This window comes from Lolium perenne, chromosome 4, assembly GCF_019359855.2.
Source record: "Lolium perenne isolate Kyuss_39 chromosome 4, Kyuss_2.0, whole genome shotgun sequence".
Classification (NCBI taxonomy): Eukaryota; Viridiplantae; Streptophyta; class Magnoliopsida; order Poales; family Poaceae; genus Lolium; species Lolium perenne.
The window spans coordinates 178,526,864-178,537,404 of NC_067247.2; the positions used below are offsets into that span (position 1 = coordinate 178,526,864).

A 10,541-nucleotide genomic window follows, 5' to 3' on the forward strand; every position below is an offset into this window, starting at 1 on the left:
CATATACTATATACGAGTAACACACGGTCTTCAAGTTGACAATATGACCATCAATTTGTATGAAGATATTTTGACACAAACAAAACTAAGTATACATTATGAGTGTGTATATTAGGATAGATCTAGTATTATCAGTGTAGTTTTGTAGATGTTCGGATTTTTTTCTATATTGATGGTCGAACCTAAACATGGTTGTCTAGAACCGGTTCTAAAATGACCTATTTTAGGACACAGGGTAGTAGTAGGGACTTGTAGTCTTTATAGTAAGTGACCAAAGCAACGAGGGGGCAGCAAAGGCCGTCGGCCTTTATATATAATAATATAATGTGTCGTAGTCGAGACTTGTAGCCTTTATAGTAATGATTTATGATGTACGATGTTAGATGCCCATTTTCTATCAAAAGCAAAATAATCCTGTTAAGCATGCTTGATGTGTGCATAGTCAGCCACATTTATCCTTCCTCAAACTATTAAGGAAACTTTTCACATTCCACTTGTTGCACCTGCTAATATCTATTACTGCAAGAGACGATATATGGTTTCACTAGCCTTTTATGGGTCATATTTATGGCATGCAATTAAGCTTTGTTCCTTTTTATTCTCATGCCTTGTCATGTATTAATTTTGTTTGAGGGCGAGGAAGGGAAAAAGAGAAACAAATCAAAAGATCTCATAGTAGTATTTAATCTGGATCAAAAAGTGCAGAGAGAAAGGGAAAGAATTTAAGCATATCGATAATATGGTACATATGAGTAATATAACATCGTATAGCACATAAAATGAGGTTTGGTGGTTGGCTTACAGGATAATAAGTACTAGGGCAGCCATACACTTCTACATAGGAAGAACTTGGGGTTGTCACCTTTGAAGTACATAAGCAAATAGTAAAGCAACAATTATTTTAGTACATAGGATTGTAGGGCAGGTAATGATCTGCGGCCCAATGAATGGCAGAAGGATCAGTTGTTTCTAACAACTCTTGGTGATCTCTCCATCAGGACCACTGGTTTCAGCCCAGCGCAGTTCATCTTCTCATTCTCTTTCTCTTGGATTTGGAAAGCTGATGCAGGGAAGATCTTTGAGATCCCAGCAATACTCTTGCAGATGAGTTTCCCAGATGCTGGTTCATCAAGGGAAATCTCTTCCACTGGGACCCACAGCATGAGCTCCCTGGTCTTTATACCTTTGACCTTCTTGATCCGGCCCTTCTCTGCAAAGGCAGTGATCTCAGTGCCGTAAGAGACCACCCTTCCTAAGCTCTGGAAGACGTGGTCTATCCTCTTCTTTTGCTTGAGCCACACATACCCAGTCTCCTCGACGTAGCCACACTCGGTGATGTCCTTCAAGGGAAGCAAACCATTGGGAAGGCCTGCTTCCTTGAGCAGGAGCCTGGTGCATTGCTGGCATATCTCATCATCGTAGTAGACCTCCGCCTTGCCCTTGAGTTCATTAGCAACAAGAGCCATTGTCTAGTCTAAGGATGGATGTCTCTTCTCACTCTCACTTGCTTTTCTTTTTTTGCTCTCAACTCTCAAGCAGCTTGTGGAGGCTTAGCTGTGTGTGGTTTTGTGCTTCATAGTGGAATTTGGCTGCCTTTATATAGGACATTTCTTGCGTAAGTGTGCCTTATCTTGTATGGGATTTTCCATCTTGCCATTATCATTCAATGCATGACAAGGTATCATGCTTAATAAAAGCCGTAGGGGTCCTCTTTTAGAGGTAAATTTCTGCAATGATGCAAATATCTTCTATTATTAAACTAACATGGCGGCTGAATGGATTTCATGTGAATGGTCCGGTCGTCCAGACTCTGGAGTTGGAATCTTTCCAATGGTTGGCGTTATTTTTTTCTTTAATCTTAATATTAACGGCATGACACAGATACTGGTATCAGCTCAACAAACCTAGTTTCATTTAAACGTTTTACTGCTTTTAAACAGTACTACCCCCGTTTCAAAATATAAGCCTTTTTTAGAAAGCTAAACTAGCTTCCTAAAAAGGCTTATATTTCGGAACGGAGGTAATATTGAATATTAGATGGAGAATTGGTCAGAAATCCCATTGATATTGGCTTAAAGAAATGTGTGCTCAACCCAGTTCGGATGAATGGTGTTCGCCTTTTGCTGTCTTTTCTGTCCATTTGCTTAGATAGTGGGGTATCTTTGGGGCATCAGCTGCTTGTAGGTGTCATCAGATTTGTTCTTTCCTTCATTAGATGGTGTCTTTGCCTATTCTGGGTCTTTTCTGACTTTCTCTTCTATCGGTGAAACGAGGAAGAGCTGTACGCTTGTTAGAAAAGAAAAACTTGATCAGATAGATAAGTTCATGCAAGTGACAATTTCTGACATATATGTAACTTGTTTTTCTAGACTATACATATACATAACCTATGCATTGTTAAAGATGTATAGACCCCTTTCCTGTGTATATCCCTAGTGTATGAGGAGCTTTCCTACACATTGTGAAGTGTATGAGGGGCTTTCCTGCACATTGTAACACATGTACATATACTGGCCTTTGGCCCTCTATGAATACTAGCTGCGCATTCACAACATGGTATCAGAGCTTAGGTTTAGCTCCTCTTGCACGTAGCAACTCCGTGCTTCTGTCGTCGCTGCCGTTGTTCCTGCTCCGGCCTGCTCCTACCCTGGCCACCTCCTTCCGCGTCCCGCACCGGCCGGCCCGTCCCGGCCAGCTCCACCTCCAGCCCGCCCAGGCCGGCTCTGCTTCGGCCGCCCCCGCTACGGCTTGCTCCGGCCGGCCCCGCCCCGGCCGGCCCCTGCTTCGCCGCCCCCACCCCAGCTGGCCCCGACTCCGGCCTCCCCCGCTGCGGCTTGCTTTGGCCGGCCCCGCCCCGGCCGCCCCCTGCTTCAGCCGGCCCCTACCCCGGCCGGCCCCGACTCCAGCCGCCCTGGCCCGTCCTGGCCAGCTCCGGCTCCGGGCGTTCTTCGGCAGGCTGATCCCGATCTAGATCTGTTTCGGAAAAAAAAATCGATGACGTCCTCCTCATATGGCTATGTCAGTATTCCTCGGTGCCCAGTGATCTTTGATGGTACCAACTATGGATAGTTCGCCGCCTTTATGCGCAATCACATGCGTGGTCTTCGCCGGTGGGGTGTTCTTACCGGCGAGGTCTATTGTCCGCTGCATCCCACTGCTCCTGTGCCTCCTACCCCGCCGCTAGTGCCACAGGCCCTTCCTGATGATGCTACTCAGGTTGCTCATGATGCAGCCAAGTCTGCCGAGGTTGCTGCTGATGAGGCATAGTCTTGGTTCCTGCCGTGGTAGTCTGGCTGCTCTTACTAGGTGGTGTGATGAGGATGCCAAGGTTGCTGTTGTTCTTTCTCAGAGTGTTGAGCCACAGTTTGCTTCTGAGTTTAGCTACTGCCGCTGAGATGTGGTCTCACCTTCGTCAGCGCTATCAGTCTTCTGGGGATTCTCTCTACTTACTGTGTTGCGTCAGGAGCATGATCTTCAGCAGGGTGAATCTACTGTTGATGAGTTCTACACCCAGAGCGCGGCGATCTGGCGCCAGCTTGACTCCCTTCGCAGTATTGTATATGGTACTTGCCAGTGTTGCACGATCAGATGTGGACTTTCATAGGATTCATGAGTTCCTGTCTAGACTTCGTCCAGAGTTTGAGTCCCGTTGTGCCTAGTTGTTTGCTCGGGCCGTGTCCCTATCTCAGAGGTGTTGACTGAGCTCCGAGCAGAGGAGACTCGGCTACGTGGTGTTGGTCTTCTTGGGACACCTTTTGTTCTTGCTGCTCGAGTTCCTGCTGCACCTACGCCGCCGCTCTTGCCCACGCCACCTGGTCGTGGAGGTCGTTCTTCCCGTGCCCTGGGACACCCTCGTTCAGGTCTGTTGTGTGGATATTGCCACAAGCCTGGACACCCCGAGACTGACTGCTTCAAGAAGCAGCGCCACTTGCGCACTGGCACGCTTCCCACCTCTACTGGTCCTCGTGCTCCCTCTTCAGTGTCCTCCACCACCGACTTCACCGAGCACGACATTGCGAGACTTCGGCGCCTTCTTGCCTCCTCTGGCTCTTCTTCGACTGGCACCGCTGCCTCGGTGGCGGCTCCTTCTACACAGTCAGGTACATCCTCGTGTGTTCTGGACTCTGGAGCTTCTTTTCACACGTCTCCTGATTTTTCCTCTCTTTCTTCTCTTCTCTTCGACCTCTTCCTCTTCCTGTTAATGTTCTTAATGCCGATGGCACTTCTCTTCATGTTGCTAGTCGTGGCACTCTTTCTACTTCCTCCTTTTTCGTTCCTGATGTTTCTCATGTTCCCCGTCTTACCATGAACTTATTTTCCGCTGCTCAACTCACTGATTCTGGTTGTCGGGTCATTCTTGATGTTGATTCTTGTTCTGTTCAGGACACTTACACTCGGGCACTGGTTGGGGCTAGCCCTCGGTGTCGTGACTCCCAGGGACACTGTAGCTTGACTGGCTTCATGTTCCTTCTTCTAGCACTTCATCGACTGCACCACGTGTGCTTGCTGCTTCCACTACCTCCTCCTTTCAGCAGTGGCATCATTGTCTTGGTCATCTTTGTGGTTCTCGCTTGTCATCTTTACTTCGTCGAGGTCTTCTGGAGCCTGTCTCAGGAGATTTCTCGCTTCAGGGTTGTCAGGGTTGTAGGCTTGGCAAACAGACTCAGTTACATTACCCTACTAGTGAGTATGTATCTCAGCGTCCTTTCGATCTGGTTCATTCTGATGTATGGGGTTCGGCTCCCTTTGCTTCGAAGGGGGCCAACGCTACTATGTTATTTTTATCGATGACTTCTCTCGCCACACCTGGATATATCGAGGTTCTCTCGATATATAAACGTTTTGCTGCCATGATCCATACTCAGTTTTCCACGCCTATTCATGTGTTTCGGACTAACTCCCATGGTGAGTATATCTCCCATCTGTTGTGTGGTTTTCTTGCTGAGCAGGGCACTCTTTCCCAATTCTCCTTCCCTGGCGCCCATGCTCAAAATGGTGTGGCTGAGCGCAAACACCGCCACCTACTTGAGATGGCTCGTGCGATGATGATCGCTGCCTCTCTTCCTCCTCACTTCTGGGCTGAGGCTGTGTCTATTTCCACCTATCTCATCAACCTTCAGCCTTCCACGGCCCTGCAGGGTGGTATTCCTCGTGAGCGTCTTACTGGTCGCGCTCCTGATTATTCGACCCTCGCCTTTTTGGTGGCGTTTGCTATGTTCTTCTTGCTCCACGCGAACGCACCAAGCTGACTGCTCAGTCTGTTGAGTGTGTCTTTCTTGGCTACAGTCCTGAGCATAAGGTCTATAAGTGTTGGGATCCAATTGGTCGTCGGATGCGCATCTCTCGGGATGTCATTTTTGACGAGTCCCGTCCTTTCTACCCGCGTCCCTCCTCCTCTTCATTTTCGGTGGATAATATCTCTTTTCTCATGTTCCCTGACTCACCTCCTCCCGTGCCTCAGGTCCCTGCTCCGCCGAGTCCCTCGCCACCTTCTACTCCTTCACCCACCAGCTCCCCCTCTCCTCCCTCACCGCCTTCCCCACCCTCCACACCTTCCTCCCCCATGTTCCCTTCCTTGCCTACGGTGATCCCTCCCTACCCGTTTCACTACTGATGATGATGCTCCTCTTGACATGCCCTCCACTTCTAGTGTGATGCCCTCTCCGCCTGAGCCGACTTATAATCTTCGTGCTCGTCCTCGTCCTCCTCCTGATCTCTATTCTCCCACTCACTACGGTCTCTCTGCTGTCCTTGAGCCGACCTCTTATCGGGATGTTGTTGCTCATCCTGAATGGCAGCTAGCAATGGCCGAGGAGATTGCTGCACTTGAGCGTACTGGCACATGGGATGTTGTCACTCCTCTTCCCTCTATTCGGCCCATCACCTTCATGTGGGTCTATAAGATCAAGACCCGCTCCGATGGTTCTCTTGAGCGCTACAAGGCTCGACTTGTGGCTCGCGACTTTCAGCAGGAGCATGGCCGTGACTATGATGAGACATTTGCTCTAGTGGCTCACATAACCACTGTTCGTACTCTTCTTGATGTTGCTTATGTTCGTCATTGGTCTGTCTCTCAGCTTGATGTGCAGAATGTGATACAGGCATGAAGGCCAAGGTGAAGCCCAATTTCAGGACTCCACCTAGCTAGTTATCTTAGTTATCGTAATTTATATCCATGGTCATATGTGGGGTAATTAGGGATTTTATTGAGTTGAGTCAGTTTGGTTTGGGCCTGTCCAAACCAAGGTAGAGAGACCCACTAGGGCTGGACGGCCAACCCCCTAAGGGCTGGGACGGCTAGGGTTTAGGATTAGAACTAGTTTGAGTTAAGTTTAGACGCTATCGCGTGTGTGCTTGGTGAAGCATCCCTCCGAGATGGCGCCACTGTTTTTCTATTATAGTTGTTGCGGAGTTTCTTGTGTTCATCAAGGATTGACGTGGATTGGTCTTGAGGCGTGGTGATCTCCATCATGTTGCTTGCTGGATTTATCCCCTACTTCAGGTTGCGTTCCGCGCGTAATTGGAGGTATATATTTACCCGGGTTCTCGCTGTGAAAGATCGGGCAACACCCTAGGAGGATCTGTTGTGATCCCCCTTATCAGAATGTTTTTCTTAACGACGAGTTACGTGAGGAGGTATACATGCAGCCACCTCCTGGGTACTCAATTCCCGATGGCATGGTTTGCTGTCTTCGGCGCTCTCTCTATGGCCTAAAGCAAGCCCCTCACGCCTGGTTTGAGCGTTTCGCCTCTGTGGTGACCTCTGCTGGTTTTATCCCTAGCGCACATGACCCTGCACTCTTTGTCCACACATCTTCTCGTGGTTGCACTCTCCTTCTTCTTTATGTCGATGACATGATCATCACAGGTGATGACCTGAGTACATTGCCTTTGTCAAGGCCCGTCTTCGTGAGCAGTTTCTCATGACTGATCTTGGTCCTCTTCGCTACTTTATTGGGATTGAGGTTTCTTCTACCTCCGATGGCTTCCATATCTCCCAGGAGAAGTATATTCAGGACCTTCTCACTCGTGCCGCTCTTGGTGATGAGCACACTGTCGAGACTCCTATGGAGCTCAATATTCATATCCGTGCCACTGATGGTGATCCTCTACCGGACCCGACTCGCTATCGTCACTTGGTTGGGAGCTTTGTCTAACTTGTTGTCACCAGTCCTGACATCTCCTATCCGGTCCACATTCTGAGTCAGTTCATGTCTGCTCCCACTAGTGTCCACTATAGTCATCTCCTTCGTGTCCTACGCTATCTTCGTGGCACCATCTCCCGTCGTCTCTTCTTTCCTACTTCCAGCTCCTTACAGTTCCAGACCTACTCAGATACTACCTGGGCTAGTGATCCATCAGATCGCACGCCTCTTTTTGCCTACTGTGTCTTTCTTGGTGGTTCTCTTATTGCTTGGAAGACCAAGAAGCAGACCGCAGTCTCTCGTTGCGAGCGATGGCTCTCTTGACGGCAGAGGTGACTTGGTTACATTGGTTATTGGAGGACTTTGGTGTTTCTGCTGATGCACCGACTCCTCTCTTGTCTGACGGTACTGGTGCCATCAGCATTGCGCTGACCCAGGTGAAGCACGAGCTCACCAAGCACATAAGTGTTGATGCCTCCTTTGTGCGTACTACTGTGCAGGATCAGGTCATGGCTCTATAGTATGTGTCTTCCGAGTTACAGCTCGATGACTTCTTCACCAAGACCCAGACTAGAGAGTAGCATGGGTTCTTTCTCTCCAAACTCAGTGTTGTTGATCCACCGTGAGTTTGAGGGGGGTGTTAGAGATGTATAGACCATTTCCGGTATATCCCTAGTGTATGAGGGGTTTTTCTGCATATTGTAACACATGTACATGTACTAGCTTTTGGTCCTCTGTGAATACTAGTTGCTCATTCACAACATGCATAAGTGAGAATAAGTGAGAGGAGAATGCTTGACTTACGTAACTGAGTTTTTCATCATTCTCTTCCATGAGAACAGTAGTTATATCCACTATATCCACTACTATCATTCAAATCTTTGCTAAGCATAAATAAGCAAGAACTTAGTTTTGGTAACATGTGAATTCAATCTTTGCTAAGCATAAATAAGCAGTGGACTTGTCATTTATCAACTCTGGATCTGGGATTGTTGTTAACATACAAATTCCCTAGTATCCTTTTATAGGAAAGGCAGAACAAGTTTTCAAGTATGATCTTAGTTTATCCGATGCCGTTTTATCCTGACACTTGGGACCTTGCTGCACTAACTGTGAGCCTGTAATCTGCCACCCTCCACTGCCCAACACCTGACACTGACAGATTTGCCTTGGTGTCTGGAAGCACATGGGGGACATTCAATGTTGTAATATGTAAGCTTGAGGCGTGACCTTCAATGGCTCATGGATAATCTAATGAGTCTGTGGACAGGGCATTTAGTTTCCTAACCTAACATTACGGTAGGGGCAGTCTTGAGCAGTCCCATTGCTGACTTGGTCTTAAGATTAGGCATTTCTGAACCCAGGTGTAGATGCTCTTGATTTAATAAAAAATTCGAAAAAAATAGCAAAAATTTTTTAAAAAATCTGAATTTTTTGAAAAATGAACATGAACACTTGTTCTAACTTTACACCAAAAATCTCCAGAAAAAGACTTACGTAGTGATCTGTGCAAAAAAGACAAATTGAAGTGATGTAAGAAACAAATCTAGACGTCCTAAACAGCACCGTATTTTAGTTTTTTTGCACAAACCACTATAGATGTCTTTTCTCTGAAATTTTTGGTGTGCAGTTAGAACACTTGTTCATGTTCATTGTCCAAAAATATTAGATTTTTTAAAATTATTTTACTATTTGTTTTGATTTTTTTATTAAACCAGGAGCATCTACACCCCAGTTCAGATTTGGTTTTTCGCTCCAGTGCTTTATCTTCTGCTAGTATATCACCACTATGTTAGATACCCTAGTACAATGTAACTGTTTGTCAGTCCAAATGACTGGCCATATCTTTTAATGTGGAATTTGTGTGTCAATTGGTCATATATGGAAGAATCGTCTCCTCTGCCTTCGCATCATGCGAAGCCAACAGCCAAATTTTATTAGAGATATCTTGAGATAGATGAATTAAGTAGAAGCGCCTGATCATGGATTTGATGTACTGCTAGTTTGCTTGTAAATTTTTTGTGGAAAACAGACAAAACAAACTGAAGTACAGTGAGTTATATGTGGTTTCAAACTTCCAGTACACTTGGATCTGGGGCACCATTTCCATTTTCCACTATGGAAAAATAGAAAACATGGTGTATCCAGGAGGAAGAGTGTCCATTAATACTTTCATATGCAGTACATGGTGTCTGCTACTTTAGCATTAGTAGCATGTATTAGGCAGGACATTATTGTCGCCATGGTCCTGCATTTGCCTTATTTTCTTCCCTGAGTAACACGGTATTGAAGACCCATTAATCTGGAGGTTATGGGTGTGGATAGTTTACATTAGCAGCCATGCTGCATTTTCTTCTAGTAGCCGGCGAATTTTCAGTTGGGCGGCGCTCGAGGCATGTAGATCCGTGCTCAGGAGAGATGCATATGAAAGAGGGCCTAGAAACAGAGGTTGAGTGAAGGACGGCGAGTGCATGCATGTGCTTACTTATTTTCCTTCATGGTCCCTAAAAAATAAAATATTTCCCTTCATGGTGATGGCACATTGTGTAACAGCCGGATTCACATGTCTCATGTCTGCCATAATTATCAGTTACTTGCAATGTTGGAGCTTTGGAAGCCATGTTCACAAGCAGACAATGTTACATGCACTTGTCTTGTTTGCCTTTGTAGTGGTTCGCAATCAGGCACTGGAAAAAAATGAAGAAATACATCTCTTCATAATAAAGAATGTAAAGTAAGATATGGTGGTAATCTCCGTTTTCCAAATGTTCTGCTGGTGATAAAATTAGGCAGTATAGGATTACACGATAGTCGATTTTTTTTACTGGCTGGTCTGTGTTCTAGGAGTACCGGTTTTTTTTTCCAGGAGACAGGGCCTCTCTTTATCTACTGCAATTCTGAAGCCACGGAGAGTACTCAAAAAACCTTAGTCAGCCAAGCTTATTACCACAAAATTCTCATGGAATATGTATCGTTGAATGGAAGAAGTGTTAAGCGTCGAACTTGGGTCCATATAATGGCGCTATGATGCGCCCATCATTGATTTACTCTTTTGTAGAATGATGCAATGAGAACATATTGCTTCATCGTAAAGTAATACCTCAAACGGACATTTATGTGCTTAACAGCGCCTTTTTAAGGCGTAGGTAATAATCCATTAGGACTCAAAATACCTGGAACTGTTTAGAATTTATTTATTTATGTAAGGTAAAAAATGGTACGTAAGTTTCTTTTGCTCTCGGCACTTGATAGAACTACACTTCTTCCAACAGGCAACAACGGCAGCAGCTGGGTCAGCAGTGGATAATTGAAGTTGCAGGCTGATATATATCATGATGGTGACGCAAAGGGAAGGGGCAAGATAATTTATTTTCCTTGGTTTCACCTTATCTGTGG

At 46.1% G+C, this 10,541-nt stretch overlaps 1 protein-coding gene across 1 annotated transcript; it reads right to left on the reverse strand.

The window, feature by feature from the left end:
* Window positions 1–708: 708 nt before the first annotated feature.
* Window positions 709–1,553, reverse strand: LOC127294582 (uncharacterized protein At5g01610). Its single transcript, XM_051324435.1, has one exon. The coding sequence runs from the start codon at window positions 1,464–1,466 to the stop codon at window positions 960–962; it is 507 nt and encodes a 168-aa protein (XP_051180395.1). The 5' UTR covers window positions 1,467–1,553; the 3' UTR covers window positions 709–959.
* Window positions 1,554–10,541: the final 8,988 nt, after the last annotated feature.

Coding starts and splice junctions, on each gene's coding strand:
- LOC127294582 (XM_051324435.1), bottom strand. CDS start 1,466: ATGGCTCTTGTTGCTAATGAACTCAAGGGCAAGGCGGAGGTCTACTAC.